Below are 23,121 nucleotides of genomic sequence, written 5' to 3'. Positions count from 1 at the left end.
CGACTCCTGCGCCAGTTTGACACGTGCGATAAATACAGAGAAATTACGTGTAAATGTAATGATGCGAATTTAATGTCTGAACGTATAGAAAAGTTTCGGTTCCTTGCTTCCCGTAATAATCAATTGACAGCAACGCAATGGTAAAATCAAATGGTACAGTTAAAAATAATGAGAAATCGATCTCGAGAAGCGTCGCTACTCGAGTACACATGGAATTACGTAGCGTTAATGTTAGGTCATCGAGAAGCAAAACTACATACAGTTGGAACAAAAATATGTCTTCCACTCAATTACCTCTTACTTCACATTTATATGAATATCCATGGTTATTTAGAAACCAAACCAACCAACTCAATTTGGTTACAAATTTCTTAATACCAGCTTAAATATTCAACATTCGATCTTTCGGAAATCGAACAATTTACCTCGCTGAAATCACTTTGATTTTTATGTAGCTGCTTTTATAAACCTAAGGGGTAAGTTAATCTTGTAAGCATACGATTATCTATAAATATATCTATACACTACATCTATAAAATATATCTATAAAACTATTCCAAGAAGTGACGAAAAGAAGCTCTTTCGCCGTAGCCCTATATCGATAACATCTCAGCCACGTGCATCGCGTGCACGTTACTCAACATATCTCATCGAACATACATCCATACATACATAACATGAGTAACACGCAGTATTTCGTGGTCCGATTGGAAGACGAGCGAAAAGATAAAGAGGTTGATTCGTTGGGAACGCGACAGGCTGCTGGTTGTACAGCGACAAAGAAAGGCAGAGCCAAGGGGCGAAAACGACGGTCAATGGCCTGACAAGGTCGCGAATGCAGAACGCACAAGCTAGTTCCCCTCTGTGTCTGAATTTTGCCGCCAGATTCCGCGGTACACGCGTATGATCGTACACATGCGGAGCACCGGGTGTCGCGTCTGGTTTCGAACGAACCGGCCAATCACGGCAGTCGGCTTCCTTTGGTTCCGGCCAATGGCCGCGTGGGACCAAGGTCGCGGTTTTCACACATGTTCCCTTCGCTTATTATAGCCAAGTACTCACGCCGCTCGCTGCACGATCGTGACGATACGCGCGGATGCAGGGGAGGGGGCACGAATATACACGAAAGGGAACGAAGAATTGGGCGCGCGAAAATGGACGGGTGGTGGGGATGGCCGTGAGCTTTGAAACTCCGTCGCGCGACCGAAAAATCGGCAGCCGCGATCACGTATGCCGTGCAACCCCGCGTGGCTGCATGCGAATGCTTTGCATTAGGCGAATGTATAACATGTAACGATTTTTCATGAATTTTTGTTATTTGATAATCGTGCTGAAATATGTATTTGCCAATGTAATCGTGGTAAGCAGAGAATATGGAGATTTTGATCCATGTCGGTGATCGATATCCTCAATGCGGTAGCTTTATACGAAGAGCTAAGTATCATAGTGGTGTAAGTCAATTTTTTTATAAAATTAACATTTTTCGAGCAATGAAAACGCATCACTGTATGATCGAATGTAAAATTTAAGGGATGATATTCTAAAAATTTTAAATATATCGCCAAATCCGAATTCTCAAAAACTTTATGATAGATAGAGCTTCGCATGTGGGTTCAAAAAATTGTTTCATTTATTGTGGAACCATATATAAAAGATGAAAACAAAAGCAGTGACAACAGGTTGAAATTATTTAGTTTAATTAAGTTTAAATAAGTATTTACCGAATGAATATAAGATATTCTATGTCAGCATAAATTTGTAAATCATTCATTCGCAGCGAGGAAAATTTTTTCTGATAATGTACTTTATCTTGATCAGTCATTTCATATTATTTCCCCTAGCTTGGCGATAAAAAAAATTGTATAATTCACACACATAGAGCATCTTTACGAATGTAACGAAATGATAAAATGTTTTCATGTATGTAATTTCTAGTAATCCTACGCTTTCATAATACGAGCAGCGAATATAAGCGAACAGATAATTTACATTATCGTAAGAAAAAACTGCAGTTTAATCTAAACGACCGATTTGTGAACTTATATCGAACTATTGTAAGATTCGTCATGTTTTTTTTTCCTCCTCCTTACAAAATTTTTACCAACATAAAATTACCGATAAAATGAATTAAACAATTCCAAATAACTCGAATGAACGAATGATCAAAAGCATTAATAAGCGCAGAAATATTAATGTAAAGAGAAATATGTGAAGTATAAGAAGAAGAATTAATAAACAAAGATACATGAAAATTTTGAAAAAAAGAAAAAATCAGAAATAAAACCAAACAATTCTCAATGTTTCTTCGACGTGGCAAAAAAACAGAAGATATCGCGAATTTACGGTTATATTTATACGCGTTGCGTTTGTTCCAACAAAGGCCATAAATGCACGCACGAGTCTGTTAAGCCAGCGGGTTGTGTAATTGTGTCATTGACCTACTTAGTAGACGGATGATTAATTCTCGATTCTAGAGAAAATTATCAGTACCTGGGCACCTGCATTTAGTCGCGTTTGACGCTCGAACATCGTTCGAAAGTGCACGAATATTCCATATTTTATCTGTGTGTGTTTTTTTCATTTTATTACGAAGTTTTCGAAAGAGATGGGCGCATAATGTTATCGATCTACGTTTGTGACCACATGGTATTTAATATCGTAGTAATCTGATAACAGCAGCAACGCTATCAACAACGTGAAGTTTCGCAACTCTGCGTTTGCCTTGTAATACTAACAAATGCCAGAGGCCTTGAAATCACCCATAGTTCCACGCGTTCCATACTCACTTTTCCAGCCTCGATGCTCGAACGATTGCGATTGTTCACGAAACGTAGGCTATGGCAATCATTTCTAAAAAAATATTCTTTCTTTTACTGAATTCTGCACTTGGTGTTTTATATCTTCTTTCCCATAAAAATTGAAGTAATTGAATTTTTAAATAAGAAAAATGTTATATTTAATCAAAAATAATATTACATTTAGAATCGATGATTGTAGCAGCTTCTCGAAAGAGGTTTCTTTATATGAAAAAAGAGAAAGTACTGAGCGACATCAAATTTTATCTCAATCCTTCTACGAAGCAAAAGAAGAAGTGAATGTAAACTACCATAGTTGCATATAAGAACAGAATATTGCTTCATAAAATCACGAAACTTCTATTCGGAACAACTCGATACAGAACTTGTATCTTTAACGATAGATCGAGGCGATAATTCCAAGTACGCTAACCTGCATAAAGATGATAAAGAAAATAGATTTCTAAGAACGCCTTTCTGGAGTACACAAATAAAACTATCAATTTTAGGTTTTTCCTTTGAACGCAAAGCAGGTAAGACCGAAACCAACGTGAACCTGCAAATCATGTACTTTGCATTTCGTTCCTAACGTCCATCGTCATTTTAAGAGAAAGGTTATACTGGTTTCGTGAGTAATTGTATGATTACGGTACTTTTATCCTCGGCCATAATATTCCAGGAATTCTTACCTTCGAAACTTCCATACTACGAAATAGGTGAACGCTGGCGGTTATGGTCGTCACGTTTCTAATAGAAACAGCAAATCGGCAAGAGAAGAGCCTCGCAACAGGATTGACAAACCGCGTTGCACGAACAGAGAATAGATTAACGAGCAATCTCAAAGTAAGCTATCGGACTTTAGCATTTCACCTATTAGATGGGCCAACTCAATTAATCACTATGACTGCACGAGGAGAACCAAACGAGAGGAATGAGATATTGTGAAAGCAGTGACAAAATATTTGAATCACCGACGAACAATTTGGTCGCGTTTGAAAGCTGAATTATATTAACTTGTATTTCATCAAATTGATACATCGTCTTATTGCTTAAGCGAATTGATATTCTGTTACTCTCATTAAGTGATCGGACATACGATTTTTGGATATAATAAACACGAAAGGAATGTGATAAATTTGAAATAAATAAGAGATATATGATTAAGTATACGTAAAACGTTGAAGATTGAGTATTTTTGATATTTGATAAGAAGTCGAATGGCTTTGGATTATTTTGAGTCAAAGATAAAATTAAACGGAGTCAAGTGAAGTTATACCTCTAACGTAGGTATGCCTACCTGATAGAAAAAATGATATTCCTTGTTGAGTGAAATAAAAAGAATTACATTAAAAAAATGATTACATATTTCGTGATTAGTTCCACGAAAAATACATAAAAATGATACGAAATATCTTGAAGACAAGGCATCATCCAAATGTGAAAGGCACCAAAGGTAGTGTCGTCGTGGAAGTTTAAAATATTACGCAATTCATTGACAGTGAAAAGACTTTTTAATTAGTACGCAACGACGTGAAGAGATAAATAAGTCGCAGAAAAGTTTACGAATTACTAGCACGTGTACGAGTAGGAATTGATGAGAGGACGGAACACGATGTCAATGGCCGGCATCCTGTTGCATCAGAGCTAACCTTGACTAAGAAGTATATTTTGCTTCACTGAGTTCTCGAGTTTACGAGTCAAGTACATTCACTCCCCATTTCTCGGTTGTCCCCTTTATATCGGTCGTACATCGAGTTTCTGAAACCTTCTTTGTACTCGACTATACATGATTTGCGATCGTTCCTAGACTACGTTCTATATCTCTATTTTGCGCTCAGATAGCCAATATTTTTTATATTTTTTAAACTAATACAGTTATATACTTAAGTAAGCTAAGTACTTAATACATAAATACGTCAATTTTATGTGTTTCGTTTCAACAAACGAAAGGATTTTGAATATTTCGATCCTTTGACAATGGACCACTAGAGACTCAAGTAAACTGTCAAATATAGTTGTGGTATACTATAAATTTCACTAAAATGCTAAAAATTTACAGTAAATGTGTATTCTCTGTATCTGGAATCAAATTATAATTAAAACAACAATTAGAGATAGAGAATGATCCAACAGATGTAACAAAATTGATAACGTAATATATACCAGGATCAATGAAAGCAATTTAACGATACAATTAACAAAATATATTTCCTGTTTGGTTAAAAAATATCTGCAAATTTGGAATATTTCCCGCGGTATAATAGGAAGTATCTATTTAGACGATTCTCTACGATTTTCCTGAAGAAAATCGGCTTGGAACGTAGAGTCCGGACACAGACCCCTTTATGTTCGCGAATAAAAATAGCAACAGCGCGTTACGTTTAACCGAAGATTCTTTATATTTTTGAATCGCCGTTCGAAATTCAAATAGCGGAAGTGTACCTGCGTTCGAACAGCGTTATCGACTAGATAACGCGCGTTTTATTTTATTTTTGTGCACGGTTAGAAGGCGTGCGTGTATCGTACGTAATCAATGAACGTGAATTCTGAAGAACCTGAATAGTGACGATTCGATGCGAATTACCAAAGACTCGTATAGCTTGTCGTTAGTTTAACACCATATTACAAACAGTCTCCCATATTTCTTTTAAACTAAATTATATAAGTACATAAGTATAACTCTGGAACTGTTCGACATTAACGAAATTTACCTTGATAATAATGTAATGTTATGCGTACAAATATCGTTTACTGAATTAGTCATCCTAGAACACTACTTCCTTCTTTAACATAATGACTAACTAATTATAATATATCCAGAAAAATTATAAGCGCGTTGCGAGAGAATCGAAAATTGTTTACTATCCGAGACATCCCATGATCAAATATTTGCAAACTCTATCGAACAGAGAAATGTTCATACGATTGTCATAATCGTACAGCAACTATCACCATCACATGGATATCTATAATTCGTGAACAGCATTACATAAATCTACTTTGTCTCTTTCTAACGGCAAATTTATCGATAAAGTCGAATCCACTAATAATAAAAGCTGATATAACTCGTGCTTCACGCTGGAACAAACATTTCCAGGCCTAAAACGCAGTATAATAATGAAAAGCAATATTTCATAGCGGATGAAAATTTGTAAAACATATGGATTTCATAGGACAGAGGATGTGTCGCGTTCTCACGACGTGTCCACATGCAGCTACGCACGGTGGCTACGCATCTGTGCGTGTTTCCGCGTGCGTCACTTCGAGTTCTGGTTGCAACATACAGCGGCGAACGAACGACACGGCCTAATTTCCTGCTTATGGCCGACCCTTTTGCTTCACCCAGATACCGTGCTGCCGCTCGGAACTGTGTCTGCCTACGCGTTATCGCGTTGCACTAAACACAGTGACCCAATAACAACGATTGATCTCGAAAGATAATCGTCCACAACGGCTCGTATCGCGGCAACTACGTCGCGTCGTGGATTTGGCCAAATCACGCTCTCTACGCCCGAAATATAATCTGGCGGAAAGATTTCGTGTCGCGTAATAACGATACGCGGCTAATGTATTTCCTCTGTTGGAAATTATTGTGTTATGAATATTCAGAATGACTAAGATTGCTGGATTTTAAGTTTTTAATGGATTTACGATGTGGAAGGAGGTTTATAATTATGAAATTATGACTGCTTTATAGATGTTATAAATTAGTTAAAATCATGATTTGGAAAAAAATTAACTCGAATTCTTTTTGTTTCTTACACTCGAGAAACGATTGAAATGAAATATTTCTCAGATCTTTAGATTCGCTTCTCTCTTTTTGGATAGGTAACATTATATATATATATATGTTTAATAATATAATGTTTTTTGAGATAAATAACGACGAAAGAAGGCTTGTTTGTTCGTTGCGTGTAACTATAACGTAAGAGGAACGGTATATTTACACAAAACTATGCCATGACCTTATATTATACGGTTCACAACACGTAAAAAGCAGCGAATAGAGCAAAAATATTCGACGGCGCTAAAATGACTTCGCTTGATATTGATATCTTCACCAGGAATAACCGCATAAAAAAAAGAAGATTCTGTCGCTGAAATAAGCAGCTTTCACTTAATATAAGAAACCTCCTTAGCTTTCTAATAATACGAAAAATTATTAAACGCGTACTCTAAGAAGCCACACATATCGCATGCAAATAGATGCAATTATTTGGGTCATATTCAAATGAATTTTGGTTGCGATGGCCGCATAAGAAGCCGCCTTTCGCATCTAAGGACAGCGTCCGGGATAGTTCCGCTCGGACACTAACAAACAGCATATGAATGTTTCTGGTCTAACGTTCCACGTGTCGCTTGCACACTCCGTATAATCTTGTAACGTTACACACATATACAGAAGCGATTGATCGCGCGGGCACGCACACAGCTCACAAGCAAACTTTCTCGCGTTTCGTTGATAACGCTTATAAATTTCGATTTGTATGTAATTCGTCTTTCTTTTTCTTTTTTTATTCTCGATTTTTGCCCGAATATTTTCATATCGCAGATACACGTGTTCCTACTTCGTGCTTGACACATTTCTTACAGCGAAAGATTTATGTACTCGAGTCTTATCTTTCGCCTTGGTATGTTATGCAACTTCCAACGCTGAATCAATACCAATATAAACCATACATTTATGCGCTACATTTATTTTCGATTCTACAATATTGATTCGAGCCTCCCAGAAACCAAACTGATCGACTTCACCTTTAGTCAGTTTCTCAATTTCATTAAATATGTACGCGATTAACATTCGCTATTCTGGAAATAGATTAGGTATCTACTTCCACGAGTTCATTTATTGCGAGAAGATGACACAAGTAATACGAGATTTCACAGTACATCTAAATAATAATGTCTGCAACGTTATCATCGTTCTTTGTTTTTCGATTTATGGGGTTGATCAATGTGGGGCTTGTGAACTAAACTCGATGTATCAAGTGTTTACATAATTACTAATTTTCTAAACAACAATTAATAATCCCATTATTAAAACAGGCTATATCGAAAAGAAAACAAAGAACGTTGTAAAGCAAAGCAAATGTATAAAGTATAATAACAACGGATCAGAAAACGAAGCGAATAACAATCTTAATTCTGCTATCTTAACTCCACGTCTAATCCATCCCTATATTCAACATTCCAACTTCGATCAGAAATTCTACCACAAGTTACTCGCAAGCTCGAAAGATACGCAACGTCCCACGCATTTATACATATAGAAATACGAATATACGTGTGCTGCGTGCCAGTGCGTATACCGCGTGCCGATATATTTGAAACAGTGTGCATCGCCTATACGGTTGAAGAAGACCGTGAAGAAGACTGTTAGATCTAACTGTAACCCAGACCTACTTTCGTCTTCCTTTGGACCTTCCAGCGATTACATACATCTGTGCGCATAGTACTGGCACGTATATATGTATACATATGCATCGACATACATACGCATACATATTCTTACATACACTGTCAGCCATAAGTATTACCAGCCGACGATATCATTTAGTATATCATATAAATTATATGCTTTTCGCAGCTTTTATTTTCTAAGCATTTTATTATAAATCTATTATTTCATCCGTATTATACGTGTCTTATAACATAAAATACTAAAAATAAAGCAAATCTCCTTACGAGTTTTTCAAACATATACATACGTATACTGTATACTAACACACATTCATACATCCATATATACATACATACGTACATGTACTTACGTATACATACGAACATACATTTGTACATGCGCATACATCTAAACCACACGAGCATACGCATTGCTCAACCACACGATCTCATCTTTGGAGCACGCTTACGTTCTTACCTCCCTTTTCCTCCACAGCAAACTTCGTCGTCCTTGAACCCTTCCCATCTACCGACCTCCCTTTTAGGTTCTCACCCTCTCTAGCTTCACGAGCAGAAAGACCACACTCCAGGCGACAAAGCATCGAGTTACTCCTCCCTGTTTCTCCCCATCGAAGTGGAGGAACGAGCGAATACGGATTTTCGTCGACTTTCGTCCACCTTCCCCAACGAGGCGAACAGATCCTACGACCTTCGTTAGAACTCCACGGCAGAGACTGGAAAGGAAACTTCTCCTTTCCCTTCGTTTCAAAGAAACTGTTCCACTAGGCAGAGCGCGTTAGAGGCTGTTTTCGTGAAATCAGGACGCGCGCGTGTGGACTAGAGAGAAAGCGTTAGAAAAGGAGAATTGAGCGTTCGACGGAGGAAACGAGACCGTAAGGGGAATAGGGACAGCCGGGTAGCTCGTTGCACGCGCGAACAAAAATTCATATCGCGTCGCGTACAAATGTAAAAAACGTCCATTTCGGAAGTGTCCACCCGTTTCGGGGCCAGCGAAGGTTATCGCGAATCGCGCGGTTGGACTTTAGCTGTCCGACGTCGACATTGACGCGAGTTGCATGTCGAGAATTTGTCACGAAAAAATGGGCTAAATGTAGATGAATTTGTAGAGATGTTCAGAGGGAAGCAAAGGAGATTGATATTGGTGGAACGATTTCGATTACATGTTCGATATGTCAAAAGATACGTAATTTGGTAATTGCGATTCTTACAAAGACTGTCCATTTCATCGGTCACTGCATATCGACTAATTACCATCTATGTTATTATTTCCACTACACTTTTTGGCTCGTCTTTCGCTTTTACGAGACGATCTTAACGAGTACAACAAAATTTCTATAAGTGACATTTTGCACGCAAAGATGTCAATGTCGATAATCAAAAGCAAACAATTCTATCCATTAATTTCACGAAAATAATGAACTATTTGGAAATATTAGAAAAATACACCTAATTAATGACATCCGATACAGGATATATCCAAATTTTCTTAGAATTTCAACTTTCCTAAAGAATCTATCCCAAATTCCTGATCGTTGAAACGAAATCCAGGGAAATCGAGTATCTATGGGTAATATCACGCTATTAGAATTTCCACCACACAACAGTCGATCGATTGTGTTACCATTAGAAGTAAAAGAAGACCAGGATCAGCTAGTCTCGTTTCGATCGATCCACATAGCTCTTACGATCATCATGGGGAAAAAAGCAACTCGATGGCACGTGGTGGGCCAACTAACCAATTAAGCGAGTGGTTCTGCGGTCTTCGCGAGCGATAGTGATTAATCGGTCGATCTAGTCAACTCACAACTTTCTCTATGTGCTGCATTTAACGGGACGCCGTTAGCTGCCTATGAATCGGTATGACACCAATATCCACTCACTCATACTTTTGTATTCGACAATAGAATTTATAACGGTACTGCAGCGTCGATGCAGCGTGACACGTTATACACGCAAGATTCCGATGATTCGGATCGTTTCAATGTATATACATATAAATTGCTTGATCAATATGTTTACGAGGGCATGACATCGAAGATTAGAAGAAACTCGAGCACGAGTCTCGAAAGTTGCACATTCTTTTTTATCCAGCAAAGTTGATAACGGAAGAAATATCCAGTTTCGTATGTTAGCTTATAGCAGCGTTATCATTGTGGCTGATAAGTTATGCCGAAATTTATTGACGTCGCAATCGCGAAGCCTCGGTAGTCTTCGCTCCGCGTATAACTCGTTGCACACGCTGAGTCAATTTTTAGCAATGTAAATATGAACAAGATCGTGCAATAACGATTGCCCTCGTGACGCATTTCTATTTGACATACGAACTGTGTAAGTATGCAGGTATCATCGAGTATATCATTGTCTTCTTTTGTTCGATGCATAGGCTGCATTACTTAGGAAGTCAAATGGTATTTAAATTAAACGGGAGCCATTTTATTATCTTCTTTTGTTCGATGCATAGAATACAATACGTAGAACGTAGCGCGATACTTAAATTTATAACACGTAATATAGATAGAGGAAATCGTTGCAGTGCACTCTAAACGATTATGTTAATCCAGCCGTGTCAAATATTTACGTCACACGAGACACGTGTTTATTTAACGCATCACAGAAATCAGACACCGGTACCTTTTCGTTAAACGATGCATATTTAAACAACCATGTGACGATCGCATTAGGCTACGATGACAAGACATCAGAGAAACTCCAAAACGTATTCTGCTCGAAGCAAAACCAGCGAACAATGACGAAATATCGTTGCATCAACGCGATCCATTATCAATTAAGATGTATATCCGCGTCTGTTATTTTAGGACCGGAAACCACTCTGTTGTGGCTGCATAAACGGGACACGCGTGGCGATAAATTAAAACAATCCACTCGATCGGAACGTTCATTCTCCAGGCACAGATAAAATACCTATTTCGACCCAGCGGACTTTTTAACGAATTCTTTATAAATTCTTTATCGATCATTCTATGAATATATCTTTTAACTATAATTCCACGAATTCTCCATTTTCTCCGTTTTATACGAATCCTTTAATCGATTCTTTAGGAATTACCCGTTTCATGAATTTTTATTATAACAAATCGATGAATTCTTTATACAACTTTCACGATATTTTCCCACGAATCATTTTCATACCCGTAATTACACGAATTCTTTGCAAATCCCATGCGAACTTCTAAGCAGACTCTCTACGAATCGCCCCGACGAATTCTTCATAAATTCTGTAGAAATTTTTGAAGGAACTCTCGGCGAGATTCACAAACAATCAGTCGGATGCATCGTAGCGATCGATACGAGTACGATACGAGTACGACACGCACGAGGAACGACGCAATGCAAGCGTGAGTGGATTGCACCGCGGCTCACCGCGAACTGCGGTTTCGCGCGACGAATCTGTAAGAATGTTGCATTCGCACTGGGGGAAATCGCGCGCACCAGTAGCATGCTGCACGCGCGTGTATCCGCTTGCTACGATACGTATACGTATATACGGTGTATACATAGAACGATGTGCAAGGCTGGCAGAGATTCGCATGCACGCCGACTGACTCTGCGCGAGTGGTGACTCGCCCCGCGTGATTGGGTGAAACAGGGGTAGGAGGCGGGCCAATCTGCCGCCGCTGCACTTCGCCTGCAGCCGCACACGTGCACCGGCTCGCGAATCGTGCGACCGCCTGCATACGTTTGCACAGAGGTCGGCAGGTGAGAGCGTGTTCGCGCGCAAGGAGTGATGGCGTCGCTTTGGTCAGACATTGGAGGTACGCAAGGCTTCCGGCCACGTGCGAAAACGATCGTTTCTTTCAGCAATTTTTACATTTTGTTGTTGACTGATAAGCCAGGGAAACGTGGTTGCTGTTCGAATATCGCGTTGTCACTGCAACGGCTCGATATTGATAAACGAATTGATGGAAGTCGCATTTAGCTCTCGGTTGGTTTACAGATGATCGTAAAGTCGAATTAGACTTAGACCCAGTTGTTTAATTTCCATCTTTGCTTTGTATTTTACGCGAGAGATCTCGTTGATGGTTCTTATCGCGTGGAATACGGGATATGGATTAAAACAAAAGTGTGGTCTATGTATTCTGAAATTAAGTAACTTTACTGATACCATTACGTATCGTTTACGATTCAACGACACCAACTGACAGTTAATACTCGATTTACTCGAAGCGTGCAGTGACAACTTTGATTTAAGAAGGTATAACATTTCGAAGACGACTGTGCGTGCATTGTCGTTGCGTCGTGTTTTTGTACGTTCTCGAGATTCTCTTTTATACATAACGAGATATCGTGGTAATATATAACGTAGATGAAATTGCTGAATCTTTAAGATACCTGCTCAAGTATAAACATGTTAATTGTAAGTAATATACGAGTGGAACTTACCCTCGCAGAATAGGGTGACATCGGTAAGACTCTCGCTTTTGAACAAATTCGAGAACGCTGTCGCTAGGTTGCTACCGAAACTATTCCACTTGAGACAGAATTGCTGATGAGAGTCCATGATGCCACCCCTAGGCCCGACCCCGTGACCTTCTCCACCCCTGTTTCTGCCACCTTCAAGTAGGTATTTTCCTTCTTGATCGCGCTCGTGCCCAACAGTTCGTCCAACTATACAGAAAGCAATCTTCCTTTATAAACCATCAACAATTCATACATATAAAAGCAGCGTATAAAACACTACGTATCAAAACATTTACAGCAGTATCTTAAAGCGTAACCGTTGTCTACGATAACAGCTCTATTGAATACGCGTCAAATCTTGGAAATGTTCACGGTGTCACGATACGAGTCGCAATATCTATCCGAGAGCAATCGTGTTATCGACGAAATATTACGATCCATAGACGAGTCTGTAACCCAGCGATCGTCAAGGCAACGGGTAATTCACCAGCTCGAGAGATCGATGGAGCAAACCGGGGATGCGAATCATCGAATCGAATCAGTTGGCTAACCGCGAGTTGCTCGTACTCTACACCGTGTCATGGAACGTTCTAACCGGATTTCCGTGATACGAGCGATAAAAGCCGGAGCGAAACCTACCGATGCTCAGGACCGTATTACCATCCGCTCGATACAGCCTCAACAGGGATACCGATGCATCGATGATCGCGCACCATTCGCGATAATCCGTACGCGTCTCGAATATCTGCGACACCCACTTCGGGATCACACGATACACGCTCGTATCTCGATTGTACGAATCACTTTTGCCGATTTACGAGTCACGAGCTGGCTCGAACTCACTGAACAGAACGACAACAGTACTCTGCGCACCGGTCTCGCGTACACGTGTTCACGCGGCACATGATCCTCCAAAAGTGTTCCTCGATCTCACTGATTCTACTTGATGCTCCCTGTTTCGAGCCACGGACACAGTACAACGAAACGTTACGAAACGCAACCGGATAACTTTGATTTACAAAGCGTACGTTTGATTAACGAACAAGTGAACGAAGAAAAAAAAGACAGGCAAAGCAGTGAAAGATGAAACTGAAACGAAAGCCGCGTGTTCCCTCCGCGTGATGCTCTCGTAGTGTATCGGAACACTGGTCGCGTATACACTGGGCCGAGTTTACTTGGTCTTAGCCGGCCGAAATCGAGTCACCGACTTGCATCGCGCATCGTCGCGACTCGCAGGAACGAATCACGCGTAACTGTCCGTCGTCGCGTGTCTCTTTCTCCCCTTCACCGTGAAGTACGCTCTCACTGACTCGTTCTCCGTTACTCGTGCACGCGTGCTCGTTTCTCTATCTTCTTTCTACTCACTGGTAGCGAGCGGTAGAGGAACAGATAGCCGCGACGACGGTGAGGACCCCGACGACGACGACAACGACGACGACGACGACGATGTACGCGCGCGGGAGGATCGTACGCGATCGACGTGTGTACGAGTAGTAGAAGAAACCGGTGGCAGAAGAGAGAAGGAGGATCGAAGACGTCGTTGGTGTGATGTCGCGGAGGAAAGAACGTGAATATGGGTCATCGGTGCCGATGCAAATGCGGTTAGACGAAATAGTGTGAGTTCGGTGTACTTTCGGGGGGCCGGGTGGCGGTAGGCACGAGTGGAAGAAGAGGGAAGGTCGCGTAGGTGGGAGGAGAGGAACCGAAGGAGAAACGTCCAGGAGTAGGGGAAGTAAGATTCGACTTTTTCGAAGAGGGGTGGGGAGAGATTGCTTAAGGCTAGTAGAACTTCAGTTCGCGTGGTACCTCTTTCTCTCTCTCTCGCTCTCTCTGTCATTTCTAGTTTCTATCTCTTTCAGTATTTATCTGTTTCTCTCTTCTGCTTGTTCATGGTTGATTCTCACCGCATTCCCCTTGCCACCTTCTGTCGCTGTCTTTCTCGTTTAAAGGGTTTCGTCTCGTTCCCTGTCATTGTCTCTTTGTCGTTCCTCTACGATCCCATATATCCCCCTTTAACGCTTCTAAGGTATCACACATCCCCGCCACTTTCTAATCTAACACGTGCCAGGGACGAAACGCGGAAACGTGGCGCCACTCGGCAAGAACGCCGCGAGCGTGGAAGGGATCACGGTTGCACGGTCGCCTTCGTTACCACGGCCACGCTATTACGTCACTGTCCCACGGAAAGTTTAATCGGCTGTGAACTATGCAGAACCGGCCGCGGATGCATCCTCCACGCCTTTTCGATTTTTCTTCTCCCCTGACTGCTTTGGAGGGAAGGATCGCTTCGAAGGATCAATTTTAATCTTCCGATCTAATTAATCCAACGATCTGATCCAACGATGCGATTCTTTATCAAGCTTTATATTCGAAGGTATTGGTAGACATTCGTTGAAATTTATGTCGATGGCTAAGATTATTACTAAATGTTTCTAATTCAACCCATTTGTTTTTACAGCAATCCTGTTATGACATAATTCCGAGTTACGGAACAGGATGTTATTATGAGCAGAATATTACAAAATTTATATAGAATAACAACTTCGATAACGATCTTTCGCAATTTTAAATGCCAAAATATTCGCATTAGTTGGTTATTTATCACGTAATAACAGAAAGGTAGAAAAATTCCAAATGAATATTTGTTAACTCTCGTACAACTTGGAAATGGAGGGATTAAAAGGAAAAAGGTGGCTATCATCCGAAATTATTGCTTGATTCCAAGTTCTTCGGTCATAGGTCAATATCACAAGTTTCTAATCGATATTTCTTACTATTCAGCGAATTCAACAAAAGAATCTAACGTCCCTAAAGATATCTGAATGGCGCGTTAGCACGGTTAGGTTACGAAACGGCCGCGTTACTCAGCAGAATTCGTCTGTTTACGAAAATGAAGCGCAACGAATTCGATTTTCAAGGTGTACAATTTGCTACTTTCACACCTGACACAGGCATCGGAGAGCCTTCGTTTCAAGCTCGTCATGGCGAATTATTCGAAGTCAGAGATTGGAGCGGTGTAACGAACTGTCCATTAATTTATCGAATGCTCGAACCACCAAACTGAGCATCGAGGACCATGAGTATTTATCTTTGGCTTTGCCGAAACTTGAAAGGCAAACAGAAGCGGCTACGTAAAGAGTTCGATGAACAAGTGTGCACACGACATTCTTCAACGCACACGCGTGCCACGCCTTATGTAACGAGGCTGATTTCTTGAAAGAAGATTCACCAAGGAGAAACGTCAAAAGAAGGCGTAAGGTGTTCACGGTTCTTGAAATTGCAGTTACGCCCCGTGGTATATTCGTCGGCTGAGTCGCGCAACCATACGGACGCGTTCGAGTCGAGGTCACGAAGAGAATTTACGAGCGGTTGAGTGAATCGGAACGAAATGACCGTCTCGCGTCATTCTCTGGTCTGACAATAACCCTTCCGATGATACGAGTCAGTTAGACGAAAACAAGCCGCGAATCGTAGACTCGAAACGTCTTCATTGCTTTATCGCTATAGCTATCACGCTTTTCGATGAGGAATTTTGTTACGGATTTATTGCGCGAATCCACTCTTCGTACTGTGTCAACGCATTGTTCAATTCATCGACTAACGTATATATACGACGAGAACGCAAGGATTAGATTACTAAACTGACGAAGAAAATTTCCGTATTACGAAGGAACGTTTAAGTAGAATGGACCAATATTGCTCAGACGAATATATGGTCAGACGTTTATGAGCGAAACGTTTGGAAAATTTTCAATTATTCAAGTATTTTGAAGATAGAACACAGCTAATATTTTAACGTTGGCGTGAAAATGAATCGTATACAGCTAGTTTCGAGGTTTTCATTCAGGGGAGTGACAAAACCTCATAAAGAACGTCAAAGATTCTTATCTACCATCGTTCGTCAAAACACCACCGAGGGGATAATTTATGAAACCCACGCCCATAGGATGACACCATCGCGGAGCGAGGCTATATACGTTCCTGGTCCGCCAAAATTTAGTGTGCACTCCCTGCTCTGGCATTGCGTGCGTGCAAGAGGCGTCGAGCTTCGTGAGGGGTTAGAAGGGTAAAGGGGGAGAAAGCGTAGGAGTCGTGGGGAGACAAGAGAGAGAAACTGTCAGAGAGCCATCGAGAGGGACAGAGGCGGACACAACAGCAGAGAGTAATGAAAGGAAGGGGTATGAAAACGAGTGGGGAAAGGGCGAGCGAGAGAGAAGGTAGATGGAAATTCAGCCGCTCGAGGCATTGCTGCGTGGCGCTTAGCGATGGCCATCGAGTTCTCTGCTACGAGTTTCCAAACAATTTCCCTATACGAAGATCGGAGCTGTTCGGAACGTTGTTCCAGCTTGAAAATGGTGAAAGAAGGGAAATTTAAGTTGAAATTTAAGTTAATTAAGTTGATAAGTTGAGGCGCAAGTTTATATATAATTATAGTATTTGTCACGTGAGATCAGTGTTTTTATTAAGTGAAGATTAATATTACGTATTTGCATAAGTTCATTCATGGCGAGAGGTAAAGAATGTTAAGTTCTAAGATAAGCTTTAAAATCAGTGTAACAGTATTTCATAATTTATGAAGTTGACCTGATGTGGCTTCTGAATGGTTCATAGAACATGCTGAATGAATGGAAGCTGTATACCGCTTCGGTATTTCAATGACGCGATTGAAAAGCAACAGATCCTGTCGAGTTACAAGTTATAGGTTACAGCCGACTCTTCTATAATTTTGTAATTTCACATGGAACAATCGGACGACTGGTCAAACTCATTTCTAAAATTCATTATCGAATCTGTCACTGTAATACGAGAGACTCTGCTTGCGACCGTTAACTTGTAACTTGCGACTCGTAAAATTTCGCTAACAATATTAGTTTAATCGTGCAAGAGGGTCCAGACCACCGAAAACTTGCCCAATCATATTTCTACAATACATTAAACCTCCACCTACCCCGAACCTTCGATACAAGCCTAACCTCATCAAACAAGCTCAAACTCCGAAACCACACAAAATTCTCCTAGCAATATCGAACTCTTCTCAAAGTAACCAGAAAAACTCGACGGACTCGGTCAATCAATTCCGAACGTGTCTCGAGTCCATCGCTAACTGCGTGGCGCTCGGAGCAAAGGAAAGCGAAAGGGAGGGGGTGGGAGTGAGCGAGCGTAGGTGAAAGAGAGAAAAAGAGAGAGAAAGAAAGAGAGAGAGAGAGAGAGAGAGAGAAATTGCGGCAACGATGATAGGGGAGGGAGATATAGTGCGTGGGGTGGGGGAATGGAGGTGAATAGAGGGAGAAGCTCGCGGGAGGACCGAGGAGGCTCAAGGTCGCTGCGGGGCCGCACGCGCGCCCCTGGACACGCACACAATGCCTCGATACGCGCACGCACACGCGCACGCTTGCGCGACGCGCTGCAACACGGGCGTGTGCACACGGGGTGGCGGGGGTGAGTGCGCGCTGCAGCGCACACGCAGTTTACACGGCGCACGCGCACAACCGCGGCGCGGGTTCCGCGAGCTGGTATGCGAGCGCGTAACACCGGCGCTGATTTCGCGCTAGCCAGCCGGCGTTCGTGTATGTACTACTTCATCTGTGTGTACGTGTATGTAGTATGTATATACGATAGTGTGTGCGCGGGCGAGTAATTCGGCGGTACTCTTATGGCGACGCGTATTATGTCACCGATTCTGGCCTGCAGACGAGACGCGTTGCGTTGTATGGATCTCTTCTTTTTTTCGTTTTTGTAATTGAGGACCCGTGGTAATAAAGCTTAAATTATATTTGTTGGTAGAGAAAAGTATAGGTTTCGTACGAAGATTATAGGACAACACGATAAGTCTCATTATCTATTTTTTACAGGACGCGCGGCTTTAAAATTCAATAATTTAAATCAATTAATCTGGTGTTATCAACATTGTATCGCTTATATTTAATTTTGAGGTAACAAATAATGTATTGTCCAATGCTTATACTATATTAAGATAGCGAAAGACGTTAAAAGATCGAAGGTATTAAAATATCGTCCGTATTGACAATTGTAGCTTTGGTTGGATCAAACAAATTCTTCTAAAACGATTAACAAAACTGTACTTATCGCAAGCAATTTTCCGTATGATGTTCACACTTCAAAATGATGGAGAACTTCACCACTACGAATTTACAGCTTACAGTCTCTAAAAGTTATTTGATTTTGATCGAATTTTAGTTGGTTTTTGTTCCTTTGCTCGAATCGTTGAAAAGTCACCCCTTTGACTGAAGCAGTAGTTGAAAAGAGCGTTAAGGGTAGTTGGAGAATTGGAAATTGAGAATGAAGTAGGTTGGAGCAGAAAATTTCAGATATGGTGTTCGTGGAAGAAGACAATGCCGAGTGTTCTCGGTTGATGATTCTTGGAAAATGTATCAAAGATCCAATTAACGTCGACTATCGGAGTTGACGGTTCCGTCGCGCACAATAAGATCGTGAAAACCGGGCTCCGTTGTAATGGCATTAGAAGCGTTTCTTGAGAGCGGAATTGGCGTTTCGTTGGAGTTATATGACTGTTTTATAGCCTTCACTTCGGCCAAGACACATTCCATTGCGAATGATCGCGAAAAATACGCGAAATTGACGCGGGAATGATTGTGACGGGCAATTGCTTTTTGCGCCGTTGACAATGACAAAGTGCATTTTTATGTCGTCGATAATAAGTGGTTATATTGGCCATCGATCGAATTATACGTACATAGATGATGAATTCTACTTTGATCCTGTACAAGCATAACACACGTGCATCGCAATAATATAAAATCTACAGATACCGCATTTTCAACCGCGATACCAATAGTCTAACGTCCTTTACGAAATATCTATTGACGTCGTAAAAGGTAATGTGTATATATATACAGAGTGTCCCACGCAACTGGAACAGGCCGTATCTCCTAAACGGTTAGGGATAGAAGAAGATGTCATAAGGGAAAATCAAATGGTATCAGGCGGTGCATAATATGCAGCTAATTTTATGCACTTTTGTGCATCGATGCATCAGAAAGATACAACTGCACTTTTTTTAAAAGCCTATATCTTTGACTGCACCAATCGATGCAGTTCCTTGCGCTCTACATAAAAATACTAACATACTTATGCCCTAAACTTATTCATTACGAAGCTAAAAGTTCTCTGAATTATTTCAGTTCTCTCGACAAGTGCTCCGGAGTACCTACGTTTTGTTCCATTGCAAGACTGGAATAATTCAGAGAACTTTTAGCTTCGATAACTTCCTAATATATATTATACAAAAATTCTAATTGTCGACAACGTCAAAATCTTTCAAAGAATTACTTCTAATTTTCGAAAATTCGTGAATAAACTTAGTCAGCAGAAAGATTTTTTTAATATTCCACAAAATTGTTAAAACCAGCTGAAACGCAGTTATCCGGCAAAAATCACATTTTCAAGAGCAAAAACATTCGCGTGAACGGTAATGGGGGTGATTCTCCAGGCAGCTATTCCTACGTTCAAATTACCGTTGTTTTTCTCTCAGACAGAAAACTGCATTAGTGCATTACGCTGTGTAGCTAGTAACTGAATTATTTCGCCGATTCAATTAAAGACCCTGCTGCTCTCGGTTGTGTTCAATAGGTATGAGAACGTGGCACTGCTTTGATAACCTATTCTATTAACTAGTGGCAAGGTTCGGTCAAAGGCACGGGTTACTTTAGCCAAGGATGTACATTTTCTTTGGAAACGAATATCTCGTCGAGAAGAAAGGTATTATTCGGAGAGAGTAGTTTAGAAGACGTTATTGCCAGCGCGTTAACGAAATTACAATATGTTTCTTTCCTTATCCAGTGCGCGATTGTTTTATGTCGTAAGGTATCGTACGTTGAAAGATAATTTATTGAAAAAGTCGCAGCCTGAAATATATCTAATCGTATGTATATCTAATTTTCAGTTTGTACGATTGAAAAAGTGGATGATTATTATTATTATTAAGGTAGAGAATTTTGTATAATAAATAATGTTCTTATCGTTTCATTATTTTTCAAATAACAAATTTATTTCACGTATTCTCACTTGCCTTTTCATATAAAGGAAAATTATGTAAAATCAATCCACATCACGTTACACCTTCCATTACCGAAATCGAAAGATTAATCAACAAAAGTATACTAATTGTTCAGAAAAATACACATCCTGCGCAACTATGCATACGACGTATAAAATGCAGATTAAACCCTCGAGAAAACTCGATCACTCGACGAAGAAACGGACTGTGATTCTGATGTCTTTGCATCAAGCAGCAAACCAGCGAAAAACGCAATTAGGCGTTTGCCATTCCTGCGCATTCGCCCCATCGAAATTTGAGGAGGCTCGGGAGCAGCGAGGCAGCGGTTGCGTCAGAGGCGGAAGCGACGTGGCATAGCATGAAGGGCGATAACGTTGTAGAAAATACATTCTAGTATTCTACGAAAGAGCTGGCCGTGAAGTATAGTCAATACTGCAGCCAACGATTCCTACCGCAGCAATGTTTCCCCCTTATCCAACGACTCTCCAGAAGCTTCCGCCCCCGAACGAAAGATAAAGCGAGAAAGAGAGAAAGACGAGATTTGCGTGAATCCTGAATCCCGGTAATAATTGCCGAGTGGTAGGGAAAATGCAGAGGAAGGGTTCCCGTCTGATGAAAATTTCGGCCTAAAAATGCAAACGTATACTCATAATACGAAGAAGAAACGCTTGACGAGAAGAAGTTTGCGGGAGGGAAAGCAAATAATCGCTACGTTGTTCACGAACCTATGGATTACATCGATCGTTTCGATCGAAGATTACAGCGGCAAAACGTGACGAGTACAATTTTGTTGATTCTCTGATTTTTATGTTATTTGGTGGTTAGACGGATGTACTCTAATATACGTACACACAGTGTAGCTAAAAAGAGGAGCAACTAATTTGATTGAGAGATACGTGAACCTGCTAGATACAGATGACAAATGCAGGAAATTTTATGAAGAAATTAACAACATAGCTGTCATGTAAAATACGATGATAAACGCTTTCGAAATCAGTATTTTCTAAGAGATTTGAGGAATCAATAATTTTGATGCAAATATTTTTTAAAAGAACCACGTAACTTGCTTTTATAAGAAGACAGTTTTCGTAATACGTGACTGGTTGACAAAGTATCGTATCTTAGAAGTGTTCTTACACGAAAAATAGAGAATGTGACGTATCGTGTCCTTCCTCCATAAGTCTCCAATTGTAACATCCATGAGATACATACGGCAACAACGAAGAATCATTTAACAGAAATTACGAAATTTGCTATATTGTCGGAAGAATTCGCAAGGAGCAGAAGATCAGAAGTAAAATAGATAGAGGCAAATGAACAAATGAGAAATTTCATTAACGTACGAGAGCAGGTGTTTCTTCATCGACAACAAGCTCCCGGAGACTGTCTGACGGTTCCTACAAATCGATGCAGGGACCTGATCTTGATACGTATACCGGTAACAATTTATTTTGTCGGCAACGCAATTAAGATAAGTGTTTCGGTGGTTATTCATGTGACTTTAACGAAACATATGCCACCAGTGCATCCGACAACCCGGCACATTCAAAGGATCGAATAATACAATTAAAGAACTCTAACGCGATATTAGCTTTAAGCTTAAACGAATTAAATAAGTCCTTTACGTACAAAAACATTTAAATAAACATAAGAGGCAATTTTTTATAATGTTTTATATAGATAGATTTATATAGTTAATAAAATTAGTAAAAGTTCTTAGATCAGGATGATTAAATAAAAGATCCTAAACTTCAATTTCCAATTAAGCAAAATTTCGAAGCTGAAAATATTTCGATCGGCAAATTGAACAGAACTAAAGGGTGGCACGTGCAGGAATCGATGACACGTGCCAATCTGCCTATCGATGCGACAACCGCGTATTCCACCGCTGTTTGCCGCTTCACGAAGGCGTGAAGCGCGAGAATTGGTGCCACGAGGACGCGGGAAACGGTGACGAAATCGAGCGTAGAACGTTCCGTACAAGGCGAAACGCGTGAAGACGAAATTGGTGCGATCCACGACCGAGAATTTCACGGTTCACGCGGGAATCCAGCGGGAAACAAGGAGCAAACAGCCTTCAGCGATAGGATTTCGTTCTCTAAGACGACGACGAGTCTGACATGAATTCGACTACCAACAGACGTTTACGATTTTCCTTCCACTGTTTGATGTCTTCCCCCTACTATAAGCGTGTTTATTTTACCTTTTAAACATAATTTCTAGCCTCTGCTCCAATTTCCAGAATATCGTTTTCAATTTTTAGATTCTCTTTCATCCTCCAAATATGTATTTTTAAATAAATATTTTTACGCGAAACATATTAAATACATGTAATGAATATTTTTACGTAAATATTTCTCACTATTTTTCTTTAGTGTCTTCTAAATTAAATAAAAATAAAATAAGCTGCTCAAGATTAGACGAATCGAACTATGAAATTTTTACGAA

General features: G+C 40.4%; 1 protein-coding gene across 7 annotated transcripts in view; it reads right to left on the bottom strand.

Annotated features, from left to right (window-relative positions):
- The window catches only part of LOC126915697 (zinc finger protein chinmo), a 72,391-nt gene that overhangs the window by 38,972 nt on the left and 10,298 nt on the right, over positions 1–23,121 (bottom strand). For 4 of the 7 annotated variants that reach the window (XM_050720621.1, XM_050720622.1, XM_050720616.1 and 1 more), the window contains exon 2: positions 12,618–12,842. In XM_050720621.1, the coding sequence (XP_050576578.1) occupies positions 12,618–12,735 (118 nt within the window). In that variant the 5' untranslated portion in view covers positions 12,736–12,842. Of the gene's footprint in view, positions 1–8,673; positions 11,636–12,617; positions 12,843–13,274; positions 14,674–23,121 lie in introns of those variants that run through there. The other 3 variants (XM_050720615.1, XM_050720620.1, XM_050720619.1) reach the window with 3 other exon arrangements.

This window comes from Bombus affinis, chromosome 4, assembly GCF_024516045.1.
Source record: "Bombus affinis isolate iyBomAffi1 chromosome 4, iyBomAffi1.2, whole genome shotgun sequence".
NCBI classification, from domain to species: Eukaryota; Metazoa; Arthropoda; class Insecta; order Hymenoptera; family Apidae; genus Bombus; species Bombus affinis.
This window is presented reverse-complemented; position numbering and strand designations above follow the sequence as displayed.